Source organism: Symphalangus syndactylus, chromosome 9 (assembly GCF_028878055.3).
Source record: "Symphalangus syndactylus isolate Jambi chromosome 9, NHGRI_mSymSyn1-v2.1_pri, whole genome shotgun sequence".
Taxonomy (NCBI): Eukaryota; Metazoa; Chordata; class Mammalia; order Primates; family Hylobatidae; genus Symphalangus; species Symphalangus syndactylus.
The window spans coordinates 105,662,782-105,690,130 of NC_072431.2; the positions used below are offsets into that span (position 1 = coordinate 105,662,782).

The following is a 27,349-nucleotide window of genomic DNA, read 5'->3' on the forward strand; positions in this document are numbered from 1 at the left end:
GGGGTCCGGACAGGAGTCCCTGCCCACATCTGATGGATGCACACAACCTTGTACTCATGCAGCCTAAGGTTCCATCATGCTCTTGCCACAGAAGTAGCATAGAGTAATACTCAGGCATCAGACAGCCTAGGATCCATCCTACCTCAGTTCTACCTCTTACTAGCATGATAACCCAAGGCAAGTTACATAGCTTCTCTGTGCTTTAGTTTGCTTTTGAGAGTGGAGAGGATGACAGTTGTATGTAACTCACATGGTTTTGTGATGATTCAATGAGACACTGTCTGCAAAGCACTTGGAGCAGCGTCTGAGACATGAAGATACATGTTATATGAGTGTTTGCTGTCATTATTGATGCATGCCAGCATAGTTTATAATGGTGGAGTGTTGGGAACATCTAAAATACTTGTCAACAGGAGATTATTTACCTAACATAGAGTGTATACATATTGAAATTTTAAAAAAAAACTTCTCTAAGACACGCAGAAAGAAATTTTATTAAAATTATAACAAATTTAAAAAGTAAAATACACCCTCTCCCACCTTGTTAAGGTAGCAATCAAACACGTCCACTCTCTGTATATCCCTAAATCCCTAGGGATATTAAACTTCATTGCTTCTGTACATTTCTCACCTCTCAGTTCTTAGAGAACTGAGGAGAAAGGGGGGGTGGATTGCTAAAATATTCTTTTATCTTGCTGCTCTCTTTATCAATGGATTTGCACTACAGGGAGAGGAGGGGAAGCGTGGGTTGGCTGAGAGACTTATGATGATAGTGCTTATCTTAACTGTAAATGATAAGGAGTGTTCTCTGGAACTCAAAATGAATATACAGTAACCCAAAGCACACTGTCAGTAGCTTGCCAGTTAGAAGCTAAAACAAGAAATTAAACATGGACTGACACTGGGGAAGTAGGGAGTTAAATCAGTAGTTAAAGGGAATAAGATAATCTGTGTGATTCAGAATTCATCTGGGTTATTTAAATACTGAACCTAAAATAGAATGAGAATAAATGAAAATATAATTTGGTTTCCATGGTATCATATGCACTCTTGTGAAAAAATAAAGGCCAAAAATAGCCTCAAACTACAGCAGACAATCAGGACAGGATGAATAGCTATAAGAAAAGAATAGTAACGTGAGCTGTGTAAAGTTGAGCTTCAGTCCTCTGAGCCCTGGTGGGACAGGGTCAAATTCAAGATCTGTTTGTGTATTTCCCATGGTGGTACAGGGGGGAGAAATCAGAGCTCCTGGGCACATGTGCACAAAGACAGAAAGAGGGTTACATAACTTAGCATTTAGTTCCATGAAATAAGCAAGAAAGAGAACTGGTTATTGTTAGTAGTTTAGGATGTGCTGGGTGTAGGATGTGCAGACCTGCCTGCTTCAAATCTTAACTCCACAATTTGCTCCATGTGTGACCTTATGTAAGTTCCTTCAACTTTCTCAGCCTCCCTTTTTTTTTAAAAAAAAAATCTACAAATTAAGAATGATAATGTTTGATTAATAGGTTGTAGTAAGGCTTAAACAAAATAATACACTGATGGAAATATTCAGTAAATGGCTACTGCTCTTATATTTAGTGGAAACTTCTACAATGCCTTTTTTTTTTTTTGAGACAGAGTCTCACTTTGTCGCCCAGGCTGGAGTGCAGTGGCACAGTCTCGGCTTACTGCAACCTCTGCCTCCAAGTTCAAGTGATCCTCGCACCTCAGCCTCCCGAGTAGCTGGGACTATAGGCTGGTGCCGCCATGCCCAGCTAAGTTTTGTATTTTTAATAGAGATGGTGTTTCACCATATTGGCCAGGCTGGTCTCAAACTGACCTCATGGGATCTGCCCCCCTTGGCCTCCCAATGTGCTGGGATTACAGGCATGAACCACCATGCCTGGCCTGCAATGCCTTTTAATATAAAGTGTTAAGAATAGTAAGAGTTTGTGGGGTGGAGCGAAGATGGCCGAATAGGAACAGCTCCCAGCGTGAGCAACGCAGCAGACGGGTGATTTCTGCATTTCCATCTGAGGTACCGGGTTCATCTCACTAGGGAGTGCCAAACAGTGGGTGCAGGACAGTTGGTGCAGCACACCGTGCGCGAGCTGAAGCAGGGCGAGGCATTGCCTCACTCGGGAAGCACAAGGGGTCAGGGAGTTCCCTTTCCTAGTCAAAGAAAGGGGTGACAGACGGCACCTGGAAAATCAGGTCACTCCCACCCTAATACTGCGCTTTTCCAACAGGCTTGGAAAACAGCACACCAGGAGATTGTGTCCTGCACCTGGCTCAGAGGGTCTTACGCCCACGGAGTCTCGCTGATTGCTACCACAGCAGTCTGAGATCAAACTGCAAGGCGGCAGCGAGGCTGGGGGAGGGGTGCCCGCCATTGCCCAGGCTTGCTTAGGTAAACAAAGCAGCCAGGAAGCTCAAACTGGGTGGAGCCCACCACAGCTCAAGGAGGCCTGCCTGCCTCTGTAGGCTCCATCTCTGGGGGCAGGGCACAGACAAACAAAAAGTCAGCAGTAACCTCTGCAGACTTAAATGTCCCTGTCTGACAGCTTTGAAGAGAGTAGTGGTTCTCCCAGCACGCAGCTGGAGATCTGAGAATGGGCAGACTGCCTCCTAAAGTGGGTCCCTGACCCCCGAGCAGCCTAACTGGGAGGCACCCCCCAGTAGGGACAGACTGACACCTCACTCGGCCGGGTACTCCTCTGAGACAAAACTTCCAGAGGAACGATCAGACAGCTGAATTTGCAGTTCATGAAAATCTGCAGTTCTGCAGCCACCGCTGCTGACATCCAGGCAAACAGGGTCTGGAGTGGACCTCTAGCAAACTCCAACAGACCTGCAGCTGAGGGTCCTGTCTGTTAGAAGGAAAACTAACAAACAGAAAAGACACCCACACCAAAAACCCATCTGTACATCACCATCATCAAAAACCAAAAGTAGAAAAAACTACAAAGATGGGGAGAAAACAGAGCAGAAAAACTGGAAACTCTAAAAAGCAGAGCACCTCTCCTCCTCCAAAGGAACGCAGTTCCTCACCAGCAGTGGAACAAAGCTGGACAGAAAATGACTTTGACGAGCTGAGAGAAGAAAGCTTCAGACGATCAAACTACTCGGAGCTACAGGAGGAAATTCAAACCAATGGCAAAGAAGTTAAAAACTTTGAAAAAAATTAGACGAATGTTTAACTAAAATAACCAATGCAGAGAAGTGCTTAAAGGCGCTGATGGAGCTGAAAGCCAAGTTTTGAGAACTACATGAAGACTGCAGAAGCCTCAGTAGCCGATGCGACCAACTGGAAGAAAGGGTATCAGTGTTGGAAGATGAAATGAATGAAATGAAGCGAGAAGGGAAGTTTAGAGAAAAAAGAATAAAAAGAAACGAACAAAGCCTCCAAGAAATATGGGACTATGTGAAAAGACCAAACCTACGTCTGATTGGTGTACCTGAAAGTGATGGGGAGAATGGAACCATGTTGGAAAACACTCTGCAAGATATTATCCAGGAGAACTTCCCCAATCTAGCAAGGCAGGCCAACATTCAGATTCAGGAAATACAGAGAACGCCACAAAGATACTCCTCAAGAAGAGCAACTCCAAGACACATAATTGTCACATTCACCAAAGTTGAAATGAAGGAAAAAATGTTAAGGGCGGCCAGAGAGAAAGGTCAGGTTACCCACAAAGGGAAGCCCATCAGACTAACAGCTGATCTCTCGGCAGAAGCACTACAAGCCAGAAGAGAGTGGGGGCTGATATTCAACATTCTTAAAGAAAAGAATTTTCAACCCAGAATTTCATATCCAGCCAAACTAAGCTTCATAAGTGAAGGAGAAATAAGATACTTTACAGACAAGCAAATGCTGAGTGATTTTGTCACCACCAGGCCTACCCTAAAAGAGCGCCTCAAGGAAGCACTAAACATGGAAAGAAACAACTGGTACCAGCCACTGCAAAAACATGCCAGATTGTAAAGACCATCGAGGCTAGGAAGAAACTGTATCAACTAACGAGCAAAATACCAGCTAACATCATAATGACAGGATCAAATTCACACATAACAATATTAATTTTAAATGTAAATGGGCTAAATGCTCCAATTAAAAGACACAGACTGACAAATTGGATAAGGAGTCAAGACCCATCAGTGTTCTGTATTCAGGAAACCCATCTCACATGCAGAGACACACATAGGCTCAAAATAAAGGGATGGAGGAAGATCTACCCAGCAAATGGAAAGCAAAAAAAGGCAGGGGTTGCAATCCTACTCTCTGATAAAATAGACTTTAAACCAACAAAGGTCGAAAGAGACAAAGAAGGCCATTACATAAAGATAAAGGGATCAATTCAACAAGAAGAGCTAACTATCCTAAATATATATGCACCCAATACAGGAGCACCCAGATTCGTAAAGCAAGTCCTGAGTGACCTGCAAAGAGACTTAGACTCCCACACAATAATAATGGGAGATTTTAACACCCCACTGTCAACATTAGACAGATCAACGAGACAGAAAGTTAACAAGGATACCCAGGAATTGAACTCAGCTCTGCCCCAAGCAGACCTAATAGACATCTACAGAACTCTCTACCCGAAATCAACAGAATATACATTTTTTTCAGCACCACACCACACCTATTCCAAAGTTGACCACATAGTTGGAAGTAAAGCTCTCCTCAGCAAATGTAAAAGAATAGAAATTATAATAAACTGTCTCTCAGACCACAGTGCAATCAAACTAGAACTCAGGATTAAGAAACTCATTCAAAACCGCTCAACTACATGGAAACTGAACAACCTGCTCCTGAATGACTATTGGGTACATAACGAAATGAAGGCAGAAATCAAGATGTTCTTTGAAACCAACGAGAACAAAGACACAACATACCAGAATCTCTGGGACACATTCAAAGCAGTGTGTAGAGGGAAATTTATAGCACTAAATGCCCACAAAAGAAAGCAGGAAAGATCCAAAATTGACACCCTAACGTCATAATTAAAAGAACTAGAAAAGCAAGAGCAAACACATTCAAAAGCTAGCAGAAGGCAAGAAATAACTAAAATCAGACAGAACTGAAGGAAATAGAGACACAAAAAACCCTTCAAAAAATTAATGAATCCAGGACCTGGTTTTTTGAAAAGATCCAACAAAATTGATAGACTGCAAGCAAGACTAATAAGAAAAGAGAGAAGAATCAAATAGACGCAATAAAAAATGATAAAGGGGATATCACCACCGATCCCACAGAAATACAATCTACCATCAGAGAATACTACAAACACCTATATGCAAATAAACTAGAAAATCTAGAAGAAATGGATAAATTCCTGGACACGTACACCCTGTCAAGACTAAACCAGGAAGAAGTTGAATCTCTGAATAGAACAATAACAGGCTCTGAAATTGTGGCAATAATCAATAGCTTACCAACCAAAAAGAGTCCAGGACCTGATGAATTCACAGCCGAATTCTACCAGAGGTACAAGGAGGAACTGGTACCATTCCTTCTGAAACTATTCCAATCAATAGAAGAAGAGGGAATCCTCCCTAACACATTTTATGAGGCCAGCATCCTCCTGATACCAAAGCCTGGCAGAGACACAACCAAAAAAGAGAATTTCAGGCCAATATCCTTGATGAATATTGATGCAAAAATCCTCAATAAAATACTGGCAAACCGAATCCAGCAGCACGTCAAAAAGCTTATCCACCATGATCAAGTGGGCTCCATCCCTGGGATGCAAGGCTGGTTCAACATATGCAAATCAATAAATGTAATCCAGCATATAAACAGAACCAAAGACAAAAACCACATGATTATCTCAATAGATGCAGAAAAGGCCTTTGACAAAATTCAACAGCTCTTCATGCTTAAAACTCTCAATAAATTATGTATTGATGGGACGTATCTCAAAATAATAAGAGCTATCTATGACAAACCCACAGCCAACATAATACTGAATGGGCAAAAACTGGAAGCATTCCCTTTGAAAACTGGCACAAGACAGGGATGCCCTCTCTCACCACTCCCATTCAACATAGTGTTGGAAGTTCTGGCCAGAGCAATCAGGCAGGAGAAGGAAATAAAGGGTATTCAGTTAGGAAAAGAGGAAGTCAAACTGCCCCTGTTTGCAGATGACATGATTGTATATCTAGAAAACCCCATCATCTCAGCCCAAAATCTCCTTAAGCTGATAAGCAACTTCAGCAAAGTCTCAGGATACAAAATCAATGTACAAAAATCACAAGCATTCTTGTACACCAATCACAGACAAACAGAGAGCCAAATCATGAGTGAACTCCCATTCACAATTGCTTCAAAGAGAATAAAATACCTATGAATCCAACTTACAAGGGATGTGAGGGACCTCTTCAAGGAGAACTACAAACCACTGCTCAGTGAAATAAAAGAGGATACAAACAAATGGAAGAACATTCCATGCTCATGGGTTGGAAGAATCAATATCGTGAAAATGGCCATACTGCCCAAGGTAATTTATAGATTCAGTGCCATGCCCATCAAGCTACCAATGACTTTCTTCACAGAATTGGAAAAAACTACTTTAAAGTTCATATGGAACCAAAAAAGAGCCCGCATCGCCAAGTCAATTCTAAGCCAAAAGAACAAAGCTGGAGGCATCACGCTACCTGACTTCAAACTATACTAGAAGGCTACAGTAACCAAAACAGCATGGTACTGGTACCAAAACAGAGACATAGATCAATGGAAGAGAACGGAGCCCTCAGAAATAATGCCACATATCTACAACTATCTGATCTTTGACAAACCTGACAAAAACAAGCAATGGGGAAAGGATTCCCTATTTAATAAATGGTGCTGGGAAAACTGGCTAGCCATATGTAGAAAGCTGAAACTGGATCCCTTCCTTACACCTTATACAAAAATTAATTCAAGATGGATTAAAGACTTACATGTTAGACCTAAAACCATAAAAACCCTAGAAGAAAACCTAGGCAATACCATTCAGGACATAGGCATGGGCAAAGACTTCATGTCTAAAACATCAAAAGCAATGGCAACAAAAACCAAAATTGACACATGGGGTCTAATTAAACTAAAGAGCTTCTGCACAGCAAAAGAAACTACCATCAGAGTGAACAGGCAACCGACAAAATGGAAGATAATTTTTGCAACCTACTCATCTGACAAAGGGCTAATATCCAGATTCTACAAAGGACTCAAACAAATTTACAAGAAACAGACAACCCCATCAAAAAGTGGGCAAAGGACATGAACAGACACTTCTCAAAAGAAGACATTTATGCAGCCAAAAAAGCACATGAAAAAATGCTCGTCATCACTGGCCATCAGAGAAATGCAAATCAAAACCACAGTGAGATACCATCTAACATCTGTTAGAATGGCGATCATTACAAAGTCAGGAAACAGCAGGTGCTGGAGAGGATGTGGAGAAATAGAAACACTTTTACACTGTTGGTGGGACTGTAAACTAGTTCAACCATTGTGGAAGACAGTGTGGCTATTCCTCAAGGATCTAGAACTAGAAATAGCATTTGACCCAGCCATCCCATTACTGGGTATATACGCAAAGGACTATAAATCATGCTGCTATAAAGACACATGCACTCATATGTTTATTGAGGCACTATTCACAATAGCAAAGACTTGGAACCAACCCAAATGTCCAACCATGATAGACTGGATTAAGAAAATGTGGCACATATACACCATGGAATACTATGCAGCCATAAAAAATGATGAGTTCATGTCCTTTGTAGGGACATGGATGAAACTGGAAACCATCATTCTCAGTAAACTATCGCAAGGACAAAAAACCAAACACCGCATGTTCTCACTCATAGGTGGGAATTGAACAACGAGAACACATGGACACAGGAAGGGGAACATCACACTCCGGGGACTGTTGTGGGGTGGGGGGATGGGGGAGGGACAGCATTAGGAGATATACCTAATGCTAAATGACGAGTTAATGGGTGCAGCAAACCAACATGGCACATGGATACATATGTAACAAACCTGCACATTGTGCACATGTACCCTAAAACTTAAAGTATAATAAAAAAAAAAAAAGAGTTTGGGAGGCTGAGGTAGGTGAATCACTTGAGGTCAGGAGTTCAAGACAAGCCTGGCTAACATGGTGAAACCCCATCTCTACTAAGAATACAAAAAATTAGCCAGGTGTGGTGTCACATGCCTATAATCCCAGTTACTCAGGAGGCTGAGGCAGGAGAATCACTTGAACCCGGGAGGTGGAGGATGCCGTGAGCCAAGATCGCACCACTGCACTCCAGCCTGGGCAACAGAGCAAGACTGCATTTCAAAAAAAAAAAGGGAAAAGAATAGTAAGAGGAGTGTTGACAAGGCAGAGAGGAGGCTGAGGAATGACTTGATGAAAGAAAACTAGAAAGGCATGTATCTATAATATATACTTTCTTATGTTCAAATAAGATATGCTATGTCTCCAGTTCTAGTACAAGTAGTTTGAAGGGCACTTGATGTCGCTGGTGAGTCTCTGACAGAAAATGGCTATCAGGCAGCCAGGAGTTCTCACAGCTGGCTTCACCATGGTCATACCACCAGTCCTGATCATCATGGAGCTGCTTCATCTGTCTGGAATTTAGCCTGATGGCTGCAGATAGTTGGTTATTTTAATATACCTAAGAATGGATGAGTCTCTCAGGGATAAATTCACACTAAGCTTACAAGAGACTGATGTATAAACTAGAATGCTACTATATGCATTTACTGTGAAAAATAGACCTGCTATGGGGATCAGAAAGCATTGTCCAGTGTGACTAGGTATGATTTTCCCATAGGCAGATTACTTGGGAAGCCGGTAAGAACCCTAAGTGAGTGTACAGTGTAAAGATGCAGCTATGTGATTCAGTACACCAGGCAGCCCTCTGCCCCAGGAGTGGGAAGGTTGTAGGGCCAGGGCCTCTCTTTCTCTGGCCAGCAGGAGCCTATCAGCTCAGTACCCCTCTTTCCCTCTCCCGACCTTGTCTATTCTAATTTAACACATCTGAAGAGAGTGCCAGAGCATTTATTCTGTTTGCTGCTGGTACCTGGTATGGCTCTTTCTGCCTCCAGCCCAGGAGACAGTCTACCTTGATGGAGACAGCATGACTCCGCCCTTGTCCATTATGTGTCATTGATATACTTAAGCTCTCATGGCTTAGAGGTTTGTTTTCTTGTGCCTCTCTACAGTGAGTACAGGTTTCTGGATGACTAATATAATAAACTGGGCAAGCCCCCCGAATTAATATTTTTGGGTCGAATTTTTTTCTAAGGAGGATGTTGAAGGAAATTATATCTCCAAGCTTAAGGACCTGGCAAGAAACAGCTTGGCTTTTCTTCTGAGTTTTCTAGACAACAATCTGATTTGGAAAGCGATGACTGCCTCTGTCTTCCAAGCCCCTCGATTTTGTTGTCTTGTGGATTTGCTGGGTATGTGGATGTTCGAGGTGGTGAGCAGCCACAGGCAAGTGGAAGTCATTGCTGCTTGAGAGTTCGACTCCGTCGAAGCTTGCCTCTCTGTATTGTTTCTCGTCTAAAAGATCCAAAACCACAACATCAAAATGATTCATGTGGTCAGAAACCAGAGAAAGCATTTCTTGTTAAAAATTTTTCTTAGAACAACTATTAGATTTGTAGAGTGTTCCGTGCATTCATGATCTTACTTGATCTCCAAAATGGCACTCTGTGGAAGGTGAGGCAGGGCTCAGTTACAGGCAAGGAAACCAAGGCCTAGAGGATTTGAGCTTCCCAGTGCCCCTCAGCAAATGCGAGAACCCAGCCCGTTTCCATCCCTGCCTCCTTTTCCCCTCACCCTTTGTGGGGTCTCTTGTGTGGACTCAGTGACTGTGCTCAGAGCTACTGGAGTACAGTATACACAAAGCAGCCCGTTGTGTATGCTGTTCGTTCTCACCATGCAGAATCTCTCCAGACTCACATAGGACTTTGTTCTCAGTTCCTGTGGTAGGCTGGGGTGTGGCCTTTGTGAAAGAGGATGCATCAGGAGTGAGTCACAGCCATTCCTGTCCTAGGTTCTGACCCTCTGGCTCTTCCACCTTCTCAGAGGTTTCCTTTGTGCCAAAAAATCCGTTTCAATCTTGGCTTTCTGCATAAACTCACAAAAGAAGGAATTCAGAGAATTCCCTTCTTTCCTTACTGGTCAGGGACTAAGTGTCCTCTGGCAGGTGATACCCTGCTTGCTGCGTCCTCCTGCTGCCTGGCAGAGCTAGCATACTGGTTTTGAGCTGCATCAAGGGAAAAGATGGGTCAGAAAACTTATTTCAGTTGGCTGTGTTCCTTTTTTCATACCTTTAGGAAAGTTTTGGTGTTGAAAGGATATGCAATTAAGCTATGGTCTAAAAGTAGCTTTTCCTAATTACATGAAACTTTAGTTGTCCAGATCATTGTTCATTTTAACCATTTACCCACCCCCCTGCATACCCTTCAGAGTGTCAGAAAAGCTGAGTGCAGTTATTAAAAGTTACTAAAATGTAAGAGATTGAAATGAAGATCTTTTCTTTTGCTCTACAGGCTCAGCCTTTCTTCCTTTTCTGTTATTTATTGGAGGACTCTGAGTCCGTACATTCTTGGACAGGCTTATACTTGCCACCCCCATCACTTCCTCCTTGCACACTCATGTCACCTCTGAATAGTCCTTGTATCTACTAGTTAGCAGAGTTACTTATTACTGATTAAATAAGTAAAGACACTGTCAAAGGGTAAATTCAAGCCGTTCAAATAAAACCAGCAATAAATCAAATATGAGACAGCTAAACCATTGTTTTGTGGTTTTCTACATTTCTAGGTCAAGTCAGCACTTAATGTGTTTTTGTTTTTTAATTTTTTGCAAGAAGCCATGTGTTTATGAGGTAAGTGATTCACTCTGAACATGGGAGAAGGGAAAATAATTGGCATCTGCATTCTCCCCAAAATCAGGCCAGAATTCTTGGCATCATCCTTAATAGCTCTTTCTCTCATAATTCACATCCTCTCATCAGCAAATCCTGGGGTCTCCCTTCAGAAGCCTTCCTTGCCTTCCTTCTACAGCCAGCCATTTTCACTCTCTCTCCCATTTAGTGCTGGTCGCCTAGCTCAGGCCGCTAAAATCAATGACTGGGATTATTGCAGTAGGACTCACTACTGGTCTCCTGTTTCCAGAGCCAATTAATTCCTTATCCAGCAGCCAGAGTGACTGCTTAAAACAGAAGCAGCAGCTGCTCTAAACCTTCCACCAACTTCCCAAGTCACTTGGAATAAAATCCAAAGTCCTGGCCATGGTCCACAACGCCCTCGAAAATCTCACCCTCAGACACTTCTCCTACTTTCCTCGCCTCCTCGTTTAGCTCTGCCACACTGGCCTTGCTTCTTCTGCTTCATACCAAGCATTTTCCAGCCATTGGCCTTTGCTGTGTCCCCTGCCTGGGACGTGCTTCTCTCAGATATCTGCGTGGTTAACTTCCGAACTACTCTCAGCCCCCACAGGTTTCCATTATTAGAGTCCTGCCCCACCACCCTGTCTGACCAGCACTCCTACTCACTGTCCCCACATCCTCATGCCCTGCTTTATTTTCCTTAACACACATTTCTACTGACAAATTATGTGCTGCTTATGTGTCGTTTGTCTTACCCACTTCCATACTAAGATAAATTCCATCAGGGTAAGAATTTTTGTTTCTTTAGCTTATCATTTTACCCTTGGTGACTAGGATGGTGCCTGACACATTGCAGGCAATCAATAAGTACTTGATGAGTGACCTGGAAAGAATGGCCACTTGGTCCCCTCTCTGGATGACCTCTTCACCTGGCAATTGCCCTCTTTTTCGTTATTGCCCTGTATTGCTGCAGGGAAATCAGGACCTAGGAGGACTGGATAGTTATGCCTTGGAGCAGTTGCAGGGGAGAACTGATGTATTGAAGGGCCACTTTTCTAAATCTGAAAAATAAAAACAAAGTACAAAAATACTGAAAATACATCCTTTTCCTATCTGCTTCTCCCTTGACCTCTTATATAAAGTGCATTCAAAGCATAAATTAAAAATGATTAGGTCAAGGTAAAGAAAGGCCTCAGATATATAAATAAATTATAAATTACCAGGATTCTTAACTGCCAGGGGAACTGTATTGGGGCTTGTAGAAAGAAAGATAGATACATGTGTTACCATATAAATACTTGCATAATAAAAACCATGTGTACTAATTTCTTAAATGCTTGGGCATCCTTACCAATCAAGAATTGTTCTTCTTTGATTGGAGAGGAAGTGATAGGGAAGAATGCTTTAAAAAAAAAAAAAAGTCTAAATTGGGTTTATTCAACAGGCTAACAGACAGCATCTCTTCTAGGGCTGGGTCAATTCAGACAAATGCATCTACTGCCCTTTTTGCCTGAGTTAAAATGTAAGGAGAATACAGACTCAACCAAAATCCTACAGTAACAAAGACAGGTTAGATTCTGCTCATTATTCTCTACTCTAATAGATTTTAGAAAGATTGCCATCAACAAAGATTAAGTGATTAACTGTGAATTACCTTTTTCCATGGGCATTGAAGTTAATCAAAGCCTTTGTATAATTTTTTCAAGTTGGCCAGCATCCGCCGCCACCTTTGATGCTAAGATTCGAAGAAGACGTTAACAGCAGATGTTAGAATCAGAGCATTTTGAAGCCAAGAGGGATCCTCACACCTCATTTTACAAAGAAATATGTGAGACTCAGGTTGGAAAGGTCAAATTCAAAAGATTTTTTTCTCTAAATGTCCATGAGAAGGAACCTTAATGATGTGTCCTGGCTTTGGGGAGGGACACAAGCCCTGGATCTGGAAGAGGATGACGCAGGTTTGGAGTGCTACCTTTATCACTCATTAATGGTGTGGCATTGGGGAAGCTCTGCTGGCCAGAACCCCTATTTCCTAATTTATAAAATCTGGCTAACCAAGATATAAGGCTACCATAAGAACTAAGTGAAAATACACTCATTTTAAAAATCTGTATTTTGATTTTTTAAATGAGTATATTTTCACTTAGTCTCTGCCTAATCCACATCAGCGTATGATCCTGGACAGTTTGTATGTGTTCTCTTTTTTTAGTCGGCCGAGTCAGTGGAATCAGCCTTATTTCACAGATGAGGTGACAGAGGTTGAAGGGATTGAAAAGCTGTGAAGGTCATACAGCCAGCAAATGATGTTGCAGTCAGGGCCCAGGTCCATGGAACAACAAAAACCTTTCCCTCGTTCCTGGACACTAGTGCAGCACGTGGCAGATGCTCCAGAAATAGGAAATATACAAAATAATAATAATAAGCTATCAATGTAAATCTCCCCAGAAAGCTTTGTAAAACTCTTAAAAGCAATGTGGGCCAAATAAACCATTCCCAAAGGCCTGTGTAAGCCATAAAGAAATAAGCAAAGTTACTGATATTTGAAGGTTGAGACTTATTCAGAAAATGTGTTGAACCCATCTAAACATAATCCGCTAAACATTCATTCATTATCTAACACAATAGTTTAAAAAAATCAAGGTTGGGTTTTTATGCGATGTGTGTATACTGTAGGGGTTCTTTTATAATTCGTATGGATAGTATATTTATCCCTGCTTTATGGGGTTTAAAATTATTACAGAAGAGGTGTATGGTTTTTATATACTGTGTTTACATTTGGCCATACCTGTAAAGATGCCAAATTCTTCATCAAAGCTATAGTGCTCCTCTCCCACATTGCTACATTGTTTTTGTGGGATGAATATAATCTACTTCATAATAATCCACTTTAAAATATGTCTACATTATGGGAGAGAGGAACATTTCATAGCTTTCCTTCCATTCCATAGCGGGTCATGCCAGGTGGGGTGGAGAAGTGGGGAGTGGGGATTGTCTTGAGCTGGTTAATGGTTATTATTATTATTATTAGATAGTGTCTCACTATGTTGCCCAGGCTGGTCTTGAACTCCTGGATCCTGGGCTCAAGGGATCCTTCCGCCTCAGCCTCCCAAGTAGCTGGGGTTACAGGGCTGTGCCACTGCACCTTAATTTTGTTTTATATGATCCCATGGTTTCAAAGCTAGCTCCATTGTTTCCATTGAGAGACAGCTAGTGAAGAAAAGGAGAAGAATGTAGCATTTTTTGATACAAGGTATCTCCAAGTGGTAGGATTTTTTAAAAAAGACAACTGGATATGGTGGCTCACACCTGTAATCCCAGCACTTTGGGAGGCTGAGGTGGGAAGATCACTTGAGGCCAGGAGTTCCAGACCAGTCTGGGCAACATAGCATGACCCCATCCCTACAAAAAGTGAAAAAATTAGCCGGGCATGGTGGCACATACCTTTAGTCCCAGCAACTTGAGAGGCTGAGACAGGAGGATCACTTGAGTCCTGGAGGTCGAGGCTGTAGTGGGCTGTAATTGTGCCACTGCATTCCAGCCTGGGTGGCAGAGTGAGACTCTGTCTCAAAAAAAGAAAAAAGACAACATCAAGGGAAATCAGAGAGTTACATTATGGGATTAGGTTTCTAAGTCAGTGCTTGAAGTGAAAATTGCCCTTGAAAATCCCACAGGCACAGAAGGGCTCACGTTCTTAGGAGGCACAGGGGAACTAAGACAAACCAAAGAGCAGCAGATTTGAGTCTCCTGCTTTGTATTGCAACTGGCGTTTATGTTCGTTGAGGAATCTGAAAGATACCTACATGATTTACATCTTTGTTTCTACCTTTCTTTGGCCCACACTGGTATGGCTGTAATCCCATGAGTCACATCTGGGTGTGGCGTGTGTGACCGCATCCTCCCAGCCCTGCAGTCCTCCTGCTGGAGGCCTGGCATACAGAAGTAGTTTTCAAACCATGTTCCTCAGCTGAGGGTCCCAAGGAAGGTGAACAGCTGTGGATTTGTCACCCACTGCCCTCCCTTCCTCCCCACCTGTTTATCTCAAGCAAGGGCTCAGTGTTCTGGGTTCTTGATAAGATGGGTTTGAAAACTGTACAGCTGCTTAAAACATTTTTTTTTTCTTTTTTTTGCAAAGTTTGAAACCAGTGAGGTAAACCAAAACTGCTGGGACTTCCCTGACTATTGATGTGGCTTGGGAAATGTTACTTAATCTTTCTGGTTTCAGTCTCTTCATTTATAAGGTGCAGGCTTTGAGCTAGATACTCTCAGTGTAAGACACCTCTGTTAAGAATCAGCTACATCAGAGAACTTTCTGGAAACACCCCTGGCAGCATTACTGTGGTTTCACCAGTGCTGAATTAGAATGACAGCATATATGCCTCTCAACGTTCCCTGAGTGGGACTGAGATAATGAGGAAATAGAGGGAGGAGCCGTTTTCTCTTCAGCCTCTTCATTACTGAATAGAATGAGTAATGACCCCTTGTCAAAAGGCAGTCTGTGCTCCAGGGGATTCTCTTTTCTGAAATGAGATTACTTATTTGCTCAAGAAAGTTTTTATCTTGACAAAAAGTAAATAAGATTTTCTTAACAGTTGACTAACATTTCCTCAACAATTGTGTGTTAACCTTTTTTAAAAATAGAAACATTCTTTTTTAAAAAATTACCTTGCATCGGTCTTCTTGTAGGTGATTTGAAAAGAGGCTGGACTTTATGATGCAGAGTTTTCAAGAGTTAAATTGGCTGAGCCCAAGGAAGAGCATTTTGGGTTGCATTTAGAATACTTGTTATTTGATATCTTAATTAAAACATCTGCGGCTACTTTCAGAACAGCTGACGGAGATGTTGACATTGGTAGCCAATGTCAGATTATATGTTATGGATGAGCAGTCCGCACATGTCCCTGTTTTTATTTTTATGTCTTTCAAAATGCACCTCTATCCTCATCACTCGCCACCTGGCGGCCCTCCCACGGAGGCTTCAGGAAGCTTCCGTTCAAGGGCCTTCCCCTCACCCTTGACCAATCTGAGCCAGCGGGAGCTGACTGTATCAGGAGCGCCCTCTTGAGGACAGACTTGTTGAGGGAAACTAAAGAAGTTTTTCCTTCAGTTCAGCACTGCGCACTGTGTTACATCTCAGTGCAGGGGAGAAAGAATGGATTTCATTAGACGCAAAAGTTCATTCATTTTTTGTTTTTCTGTCCTTTGTTTCCATCAGGTCAGCCACCATCCGCCTATCTCTGCATGTCATGCTGAGTCTAGAAATTTTGCTTTCTGGCAAGGTAATGTGCTAATACATTTTACTTCCATCATATTGTGTACTATTTTATCTGTTTATTTTATCCAAGAATTGCTGTCAATTCTTACTGAGATCAAAAGTGGTCCTTGGATTTGGGCCTGGTTGGAAGGATCTGCGCCACCTGTTCTTGCCTCTCATGTCTCACTTAGTTTATCTGAGCCACCTCCATTTATTTCTGTAACTTTATCTTATGTAAAAATCATTTGAAACGCCTCACATATTTCAAGAGACACAAAATATTTACAGTTGTTTATCAGAGTGTAGACAGCAGAGGGGTTTTCTGCTTTTGTCAAACTTAAATTTTATTTCTGAAGTCGTGTTTTACATTGCTTACTTGTTTTCATTTTTGAGATGATTGTTCCTAAAATTTCATTCAGTTTATATTTTGAGTTGGGGGTGAGTGGGTAAATCTTCTAAAGAATAAATAAGGCTATAGATATTTCCTAGATGGATTAATTTTGTTAATCTCTCAATTTATTAAAAAAAGTGTACTGTAGAAGGAAAATATAAGCATCCTAGGTTTTTAGACAGTGAGCACATATACATTTTAAAAATATTTTTCTCTGCTACTAGTGATATCACATGTTGCCTTTACACACACACACACACACACACACACACGCACGCAGTCTAGTAAACTTTAAAAGTACAAAACAGTATACTGTAACCCCGTTCCTCAGCCACTCAGTTTCTCTCTTTGGAGGCAATCAGTATTTCCAGTTTAAAGTGACAAGTACCGTGGATTTCTTTCTTCATCTTTGCTATTAAAGTTTAAAATTGAAACTGCTCTCTCACCAAAACCCTCTGGAAATATTCCCATAAGGTTCCTAGCCTCCTAGTTGCTAAATCTCACTCATGCTATAAGCACTTCTTCTTTGTTTTTTCAAAAGTTGGATTTTTTTTTTTTTTTTTTGAAATGGAGTCTCGGTCTGTTGCCAGGCTGGAGTGCAGTGGTGCGATCTCAGCTCACTGCAACCTCCGTCTCCCGTGTTCAAGTGATTCTCCTGTCTCAGCCTCCCGAGTAGCTGGGACTACAGGCATGCGCCACCATGCCCAGCTAATTTTTGTATTTTTAGTAGAGATGGGGTTTCACCATGTTGGCCAGGATGGTCTTGATCTCTTGACCTTGTGATCCACCCGCCTTGGCCTCCCAAAATGCTGGGATTACAGGCATGAGCCACCACACCCAGTCAAAAGTTGGATTTTTTTTAATGCGAGGGGTCTTCTCAAAGTAGTTCCGTGTGCTCCAACATTACATCCTTCCCTTCTCAGCCCTTCCTGAACATCCTTCTCCTAGGCCATCCTTCCCCATCAGCCTTTTCCTGAGCAATCCACCTATTTCCATGGGCCTAGGATTCCCAAATCTTGCTTTGTAACCCAGCCTGACATTTCTCTGCCTTTTATGTAGGTTGTGTAAACCATTTCCGTTTGTTGTGATTGTAGATGTAGCTGGGCTTAAATCTGCCCTCATGATGTTTCTTTTCTGTTTGTCACATCTGTTCTTTGTTCTCCTTTTCCTCTTTCTCTGCCTTTTGGATTGAATAATTTCTATCATTCTCTTTCATCTCCCCTGTTAGCTTATTAGCTATACTTACCTGTTTTGTTTCTTGTTAAAGTTGTTACTTTAGGATTTATGTTATGTATTTTTAATATCATCAAATAATATTATGCCAGTTTCATATAGTGAGATTTACAGAAGTATACTTCCATTTTCCCTTCCCAGCCTCTCTACTATTTTTGACATACATCTTCTGTATATCATAAACCATGTAGTACATTGTTAATACTTTTGCTTTAAACAGCCAGCTATCTTTTTTTTCTCTTGGTAACAATTTTATGAACATCTAACTTATATACCATATCATTCACCCATGTAAAGTGTGCAATTCAATGGTTTTTATTCACAGAATTGTGAATTTAATAAACTGTGCAGTTATTAGCGCAGTTAATTTTAGAACATTTTCATCACTCCAAAGAGAATCCTCTTTAGCAAATACTACCCTCGCCCTCTGCCACCTGCCCCATTTCTCTCAACATTCCCCAGCCTATAAATGTGTCTGTTTGGGGCATTTTATATAAATAGGATTATACAATATGAGGCCCACTGTGCTCGCTGGTCCCAGCCCCACCTCTCTCACCTGGACCCCAGCCAGGGCTCCCCACTGTCCCCCCTGCTCCCACCCTGATTTCTCTGTGATCTGTAGATCCTCAGTGCAGCAGCCAGATGGGAACCTCTTGCTGTTCTTTTTCTATTCCCTGGCTTCTCTGTTGGTACCACCATTCATTGCAAGTTAGAGAAATCTGACGTTGTTCATAAATTCTCTCTTTTTCAGTCTGTATCTAGCTTGTCACCTAGTTGTGCCTATTTCTTCTTCTTTAGTATTTCTGGGCTCACTGACTTCCCCACGTCTGTTGTCTTGGTTCCCTTCATCCCGTTTGTTATCCCCTGGGCAATTGCAGTAGCCTCTTAACTTGTCGCCTTGCTTCTCCTCTCTCCTACTCCTGTTCGATTCTCCACATGGCTTCTAGTTGCCTTTGCAATTATTTCCACCCAGTGCACACAAACCAAACTCTTAGCCAGGCTTGGACTGCCCATTGTTTTCGTTTTCATTTTTTTTTTTTTTTTTTTGGCAGAATCTCACTCCATCACCCAGGCTGGAGTGCAGTGGCATGATCTTGGCTCACTGCAACCTCCACCTCTCGGTTTCCTGCCTCAGCCTCCCGAGCAGCTGGGACTACAGGCACCCACCACAATGCCCAGCTAATTTTTGTATTTTTAACAGAGAAGGGGTTTCGCCATGTTGGCCATGCTGGTGTCGAACTCCTGATCTCAAATGATCCACCCACCTCTACCTCCCAAAGTGCTAGGATTACAGGCATGAGCCACTGCACCTGGTTTTGTTCTCAACCTTTCTACTCTTCTCTAGATAAGACAATCTGAGACCTATAGGACAGAACCACACTCTGTGACTGTGTTTTCCTATACTTCTGTCCCTTCAGACAAGCTATTTATTTGGCCTTAAATTGCTTTTTCTCTGCCCAGTGAACTCCTGCTTATTCCTCAAAGCCCCATTTAGATGGCCCTTTCTGACAAGCCTCTTCTGATGCTTTCTCCGAGCATGTTCGTCACTCCTTCTCAGGTTTCATTTTACCTTATAACACACTCAGTTATAGCCTGGGCCCCTCTGTGTGCTTACTTACTTGTTTTCATTTCTTGCATTCATGGAAAGGACTTTATCTTATCATTTTAGTTTCCCTGATTCTGCTCCAAGGGCCCATGGGGTTGGTACTTATATTTTATGAAAAGTTATCCTATACAATAATTGACTTGATTGTGAAGAGGTTGTACTGTATAGTGATGATCATTTATCTAGCCTAGGAAGTATTTCATCTACCTAACTCTCCTGCTAAAAATGTAATATTTGGTATTTCATTTCAGATGTGAGATGGAAAAACAAATTCTGGGGCAAATCCATGGAAATTGTTCCAATTGGCACAACCCATGTGACTCTGCCAGCGTAAGTTCTTCTTCTGTGGTTAAGGAGCTTTATGGAATTTAGGGCCAAGATTTTGCTTTGGGGACAGGATGCCCACCCCCGCCCCCGGCAGTTGCACTGAGTGCGTGTTTTTTCTTTTAATCTGTCTGACAGGAGGTTTAAATGTTCCTCCTTTTGGCAAGCTCACTTTTAAAAAATGTTTCTCCCTCAAATGGAAATGCCTCCTGGGGACCCAAGTTCCCTGAACAGATGCTTATTAAAAACTCATTTCCACTTCCTAACAAGATTAAGAATGGTGGTTTTTAGCTGGGCGCAGTGGCTCACATCTGTAATCCCAGCACTTTGGGAGGCCAAGGCGGGCAGATTGCTTAGGTCCAGGAGTTTGAGACCAACATGGGCAACATGACAAGACCCTGTCTCTAGAAAAAATACAAAAATTAGCCAGGCATAGTGGTGGCATGCATCTGTAGTCCCAGCTACTCAGGAGGCTGAGGTGGGAGGATCATTTGAGCCTGGGGAGGTTGAGGCTACAGTGAGCTGTGATTGTGCCACTGCACTCCAGCCTGGGTGAAGGGGTGAGACCCTGTCTCAATTAAAAAAAAAAAAAAAAAAAAAAGAAGTGTTTTTCTTTATTGTGCTGCTTTGCTGTCAAAATCCCTTTTAAGAAACATATGGCCTTGATCTGATAGGGATGATTGATACTTATTTATAAAGCAAAATGCTTCTGAGCAGGGACTCTGAAACTGGACTGCCGAGATTCACCTGCTCACTCTGGCACTTACTAACAGCGAATCCCTGGGCAAGTTACTTCACCTTTCTCATCACCAGTTTCCCCGTCTAGAAAAAGAGAATAATAAACCACCTACTTCCTAGGGCTATTGTGGAGATTAAACAGATAATGTACATAAAACACCTAAAATAGTACTTAGCACATTGCATATGTTTTGTAAGTATCTGATCTTATTGTTAATACCATTTTCCTCATAATTATTGAATTCCATAAGTAATATCTGAATACTTTCTCATCATAAAGGATGCAGGCAATATATGTTTAGCAGATTGTATAAAACCTTCATCCCTTCCTCAAGCTTCCCTTTCCTAGTTCAGCAACATTAGACAAGCCCCTCTGGCTCTGAATTGCCTCCTCTGTCAAAGGAGAGAGTGGGCTGTTCCGAGAGACCACCAGCTTCTAGTGAAGCCTCTGGTAGCTTTCAGAGTGCAGAGTCTAAATGCTGTCATCCTCTGTGGCGTGCACGCCTCCTTGGAGAGTGGAAGCTCCTAGAACATCCAGCGTGGCATAGACACTTAGTCAGTATTGCTTCTGTGAATAAAGGGATGAGTAATGCATTACATGACTTATTTTATAAAAGAGCAGAGTTTGTTTGCATTTGCTGCTGGCTCTTCTAGAAATTGATACTTCTACTTTTTCCTTCTTTTTAGTTTTGGGGATCATTTTGAGTGGAACAAAGTGACCTCTTGCATCCATAACATCTTAAGCGGGCAGAGGTGGATTGAGCACTATGGAGAGATTGTCATCAAGAACCTGCATGATGATTCCTGCTACTGCAAAGTGAATTTTATAAAGGTAACTCCAGTGACTCTCTGAGCTCTGACCCTGGAAGGGCTGTGGCAGAGCCAGGGCCCCAGAGCACAGGGCATTTGAGAGATTTTTTGCCTTCACCTTTATGCCAGCAGGCAAGCAATGCCTGAGCTCCTTGGTCCCAGCTGCACCTCTGTCACCTAGACCAGGGCAATGGCCCCTCCTGGCTTCTTACTCCCCTAAGGTCTGTCCTCCGTACAGCAGCCAGAGAGACCCTTTTAAAACATAAATCACCATGCTGCAGTATGTATATACCTTGACAGCATTATGTTGAGTGAAATAAGTCAGCCCCAAAAGGACAAATATTACGTGATTCCACTTCTGCGAGATCCCCAGAGGAATCCAGTTCCCAGAGAAAGAAAGCAGAATGGTGGTCGCCCAGGGCTGCAGGAGGGAGGAAGGGGGAATTAATGTTGAATGGATATAGAACTTCAGTTTGGGAAGATGAAAAACTTCTAGAAATAGTGGTGATGGTTGCACAGCATTGTGAATGTATTTAATGCCACTGAATTGACCCTTAGAAATCGTTAAAATGGTCAGTGTTACATTAGGTATGGTTTACCACAGACTTTTATTTATTTATTTTTTTTGAGACGGAGTCTCGCTCTTTCGCCCAGGCTGGAGTGCAGTGGCTCGATCGGTCTCGGCTCACTGCAAGCTTCGCCTCCCGGGTTCACGCCATTCTCCTGCCTCAGCCTGCGAGTAGCTGGGACTACAGACGCCTGCCACCACGCCCGGCTAATTTTTTCTATTTTTAGTAGAGACAGGGTTTCACCATGTTAGCCAGGATGGTCTCGATCTCATGACCTCGTGATCCGCCCGCCTCGGCCTCCCAAAGTGCTGGGATTACAGGCGTGAGCCACTGCGCCCGGCCATCACAGACTTTTTTTTTTTTTTTTTAAATGTCATGCTCTATCATTCCTTTAAGCAAAATCCCCCAACAGCTTCCATCTTTCTCAGAGTTGAAGCCTGCATCCTTATGGTGGCCCGCCAGGCCCTGCACAGGCTACACTCCCCATCTCCACCCTTTCACACACATACTTGCACACTTGCAGATACACACATACACACACACCACCTCGTTCCTCTCCAACCTGAACTTCTCCCTCTTTTTCCCCACTGTCCTCTGACCACACTGGCCTTCTTTCTCTTTCTTCATTTCCTTCTGCTTGGGCAGCTGTCCCCAGATCCTTCCATCACCAGCCCCATCCTGTCATTCGCTCCTTATCCTTTCCCATTTTCTTCAGAGTTCTTATCAGCGTCTGAAGTCAGCCTGCTCATCACTGCTGTGTGTGTTTATTTTCTGCTCTCCATACCCTCCTCATCATCCTTGACTCCAGAAAAGCAAAACCTAGTCTATCTTGCTCGCTTCTGTAGCCCTGATTCCTGAAATGGTGTCTGGCACACATGAGAGACTCATAAACATTCAGAGAATAAATGGAAAAATTGGCCAGAGGCAAAAAGTATGGAATAGTCTCTCATTTTAACAGCCTTGCTGGCAGCCCTCCCCGCTTTCTCTCCCTCCTAGATTCCTTCTTGCTCTTAAAAATTGTATGTAGTTAAAACAGCTTTAAAACGTGGCCCTCCTCAAGGAATATTTGCATTTAAGAGAGATCGAAATAATAAGCAGAGAGATGAGGTTTTATTGTGGAACTTCATGCAATGCCTCTCTGCACCACCTGTAACCTATAGGGAATACTTAGGAACAGGTGGATTAGGGTCTTTATTATAGCCTCAAACTGGGTTATAGACAGACATAAAGCCCATAATGACCTTACATGTGGGACAAAATAAAAATGACCCTACCTTGAAAGCTTTATCTAAGCTCTCTGCAAACAGAAACAAAAGGCAACCTGAAGCAGGGATATATTACCTGTGACCCAGGTGAAAGCCACATTGCTCTCAACATTTTCTCCAAGGAAATATGCTCCACTCCCGTATCTGCCACCTACCTTGTTCTCATTCACTTACATGCAGAAAATGGGTTGTATAGTTATGAGAGAGGAACGCTGGGCATGTCTGGTGTTGAAAGAGACGCTGCAAGTGGATGCCACACTCGCTTGTGGAAGGTGACAGTGTCCCTTGATGGCTTCCAGCAAATTCTCAGCACTGGATTTGTTGGCAGATATCTCTAAGGGAAAATCTGACACCTGCTTTGGAATAAACTTAAGAGCCCGGGTGCCATGGCTCACATCTGTAATCCCAGCACTTTGGGAGGCTGAAGCAGGAGGCTCACTTGAGGAATCTGACAAGACCCTATCTCTACAAAAAAATTAAAAATTAGCCAGACATGGTGGCATGCACCTGTAGTCCCAGCTGCTGAAGAGGCTGAGGCAGAAGGAGCACTTGAGCTCAGAAATTTGAGACTGCAGTGAGCTGTGATTGCACCACTGCACTCTACCCTGGGGAACAGAGTAAGGCCCTGTATCAAAAAATAAATAAATAAACTTAAGAGTCTCAATAGTCTTTTTTTTTCTTTTTGCTTTTCCCTCATTCTTACATGGCTGGAGAACTCAACTTTAAATTTCTAATCCAGCTCTGAGACACTTCCATGCCCCACCATTTTTACCACAGCCTTGAAATGCAGAAGCCGAACTACCAGAATCTGACCTGAAAATGCCATTCAACATGATTAGTTTCCAAATATGGATTCTGTTTAAGCTGAAAATAGTACTAGAGTTTTCTGATTTATGGAGAAATGCCTTTGCCGTTCTTTCATAGAGATTTTTAGGGCAGCCAGGTAATTTGAAAAACAAAAACAAAAACAAAAACTCTAGGGCGCTAGAGCTCCCTCTGCTGGCGCGGTGTGGAACTGTATAAAATCCTCTGGGCTGGACTGGCCTGAGCTGAGCTGAACTGAGCAGAATAGAGTGCAAGGTTGCCTCGCAGACCAGGACCAATACATAGTGAGAATACCCACACTACTCACTTGATGTATAGAAACTGAACCTTTTTTTTTTTTTTTGAGATGGAGTCTCACTCTCACCCAATCTGAAGTGCAGTGCTGCAATCTCAGCTCACAGCAACCTCCGCCTCCCGGGTTCAAGTGATTCTCGTGCCTCAGCCTCCCAAGTAGCTGGGATTACAGGCACCCACTGCCACAGCCGGCTAATTTTTGTATTTTTAGTAGAGATGGGGTTTCACCATGTTGGACAGGCTGGTCTCGAACTCCTGACCTCAAGTGATCCACTCACCCTGGCCTCCCAAAGTGCTGGGATTACAGGCATGACGCACTGCACCCAGCCAAGAACTGAGCCGTCTCTTACATTGTATGTAGCAAAGGTAGAAATACAAATGTATCTTACACAAATATTAGTTGAGTTACAAACTGCAGATAGTTAACCATTCATTTTTATTAAATAACTAAAGCTATGAGTTTTTAAAAGCCAAAATCCAAGCGTAAAAACAGATACATAGACCAATGGAACAGAATAGAGAGCTCAGAAATAAATCCATGCATTTATAATTAATTGGTTTTTGACAAAGGTGCCAAGGTGCCAAGAACTCACAATGGGGAAAGGACAGTCTCTTCAATAAATGGTGTTGGAAAACCTGGATATCCACATGCTGAAGAATGAAATTAGAACTTTATACTGTATACAAAAATCAACTCAAAAGGACTAAAGACGGCAAGACCTGAAACTGTAGAACTACTCAAACAAAAACATAAGGGGAAAAGCTTCATGATGTTGATCAGGGAAGTTATTATTTTTGGATATGACCCCAAAAGCACAGACAACAAAAGCAAACATAGACAAATGGGATTATATCAAACTAAACAGCAAAGGAAACAATCAATACAGTAAAGAAACAACCTATGGAATAGGAGAAAATATTTGTAAACTATACATCTGATAAGAGGTTAATATAAGAAATGTATAGAGAGCTCAATGGCAAGAAAACAATCTGATTTAAAAATGAACAAAGGGGCGCCTGTAGTCCCAGCTACTCGGAGAGGCTGAGGCAGGAGAATGGCGTGAACCCGGGAGGCGGAGCTTGCAGTGAGCTGAGATTGTGCCACTGCACTCCAGCCTGGGCGACAGAGCGAGATTCCGTCTCAAAAAAAAAAAAGAAAAAAAAAAAAATGAACAAAGGACCTAAAGAGACGTTTCTCAGAAGACATACAAGTGGCCAATAGATATATGAGGAAAAAATGACGAACATCAGTAATCATCAGGGAAATGCAAATGAAAACCACAATGAGATATCACCTCATATCTGTTAGACTGGCTATTATCAAAAAGATGAAAAATAACGTATTCAGGAGGATATGGAGAAGAGGAAACACACACCATTTGTGGAAATGTAAATTAGTACAGCTATTATGGAAAACAGAATGGAAGTTCCTAAAAAAAAATTACAAATGGAATTACCATATGATCTACCAATCCCACTACTGGGTGTGTGTCCATAGGAAATGAAATCAGTATGTCAAAGAGATACCTGCATCTCCATGTTCATTGCAGCACTATTCATAATGGCCAAGATAGGGAAACAGGCTAAGTGTCCAACAACGGATGAATGGATAAAGAAAATATGGTACATATAACACAGTGGAATGCTGTTCAGCCTTTAAAAAGAAGGAAACCCTGTCATTTGCGACAACATAGATGAACCTGGAGGATAAGTGAAATAAGCCAGACACAGACAGATGCCACATAATCTTACTTATATTTGGAATCCAAAAGAGTTGATCTCATAGAAGCAGAGGGTGGAACGATGGTTGACATGGGTTTGCCAGGGGTGGAGGGGAGGATTGGGAAATGTTGGCCAAAGGATCCAAAATTTCACACGGGAAGAATTAGTTCAAGAAATCTATTGTACAACATGATGACTAGAATTAATAACAATGTGTTGTATACTTGAAAATTGCTGAGAGAGTTTTTGTTTTTGTTTTCTTTTTTTTTTTTTTTGAGACGGAGCTTCACTCTTGTTGCCTAGGCCGGAGTGCAATGACTCACCACATCCTCTGCCTCCCGGGTTCAAGCGATTCTCCTGCCTCAGCCTCCCGAGTAGGTGGGATTACAGGCATGCGCTACCACACCTGGCTAATTTTGTATTTTTAGTAGAGATGGAGTTTCTCCATGTTGGTCAGGCTGGTCTTGAACTCCCGACCTTAGGTGATCTGCCCGCCTTGGCCTCCAAAGTGCTGGGATTACAGGCGTGAGCCACCATGCCTAGCCACTGAGAGAGTTAAGTGTTACCATAAGTAAGTATGTAAGGTAATACATATGTTAATCATCTTGATTTAGCCATTCCACAATGTATACATGTTTCAAGATACTGTGTTGTACATGATAAATATATAAATTTTTTATTTGTCAGTTAAAAAAACAGAACCCAGAACTAGCAAACTAATATGCAGTATGGAGCCACTCTTATAGTCCTTTCTCTAGCTTTTCCGTTTTTTCTTTCCTTAATATCTGTAATAAGCTGATGCTAAAGGACTAAGCCAACAACTCATTTGAATCCTAGGCAAAATACTGGAGCACTAATGCCCATGAGATTGAAGGCACAGTGTTTGACAGGAGTGGAAAAGCGGTTCATCGGCTGTTTGGGAAATGGCATGAAAGCATCTACTGTGGCGGCTCCTCCTCTTCTGCTTGTGTATGGAGAGCAAGTGAGTGTCTGGGTTTGGGGACCCCAGGCTGTGAGTGGGTGGATGTGTAGGCATGGCAAAAGAAGCCACAGAGGACAGGAGCAGTGTCTGTTCAGCATCTCCAGCCTCTTCTGCTTTGAACTAGGTTAGAGGTGTTGGCCCTCTTTTCTTCTTCACCTCCCTGTCATACTTACTTATAGCAACACCTCTGCTGGGCTGCTGGGTCCCAGGTTCTTAACCCCACAAAAAGCATTGCTAATCCACGGGCATTCTCTGAGGGAATCTGGCAGTCCACATGCATAACTCTACTGGGTACTATAAAAGAGTATCAGTGAAATGCAAGAAGTCATTCTATAACAAGGACAAAGGGGAAAGTGTTCCGGGAAAAGCAGTGACCCAGGAGACCTACAAAAGTTAGCTATCCCCAGGCTGACCTAACCCCAGAAGCCATCCTCATCACTCCTGTGATTCCAGAA

General features: G+C 42.4%; 1 protein-coding gene across 17 annotated transcripts in view; it reads left to right on the forward strand.

Annotated features, from left to right (window-relative positions):
- Nucleotides 1-27,349, forward strand: part of OSBPL3 (oxysterol binding protein like 3) — a 198,721-nt gene that overhangs the window by 158,633 nt on the left and 12,739 nt on the right. For all 17 annotated transcript variants that reach the window (XM_063609716.1, XM_063609719.1, XM_063609717.1 and 14 more), the window contains 4 exons: nucleotides 16,097-16,160; nucleotides 19,617-19,695; nucleotides 21,115-21,259; nucleotides 26,750-26,894. In XM_063609716.1, coding sequence (XP_063465786.1) covers nucleotides 16,097-16,160; nucleotides 19,617-19,695; nucleotides 21,115-21,259; nucleotides 26,750-26,894 — 433 coding nt within the window. The remainder of the gene's footprint in view (nucleotides 1-16,096; nucleotides 16,161-19,616; nucleotides 19,696-21,114; nucleotides 21,260-26,749; nucleotides 26,895-27,349) is intronic.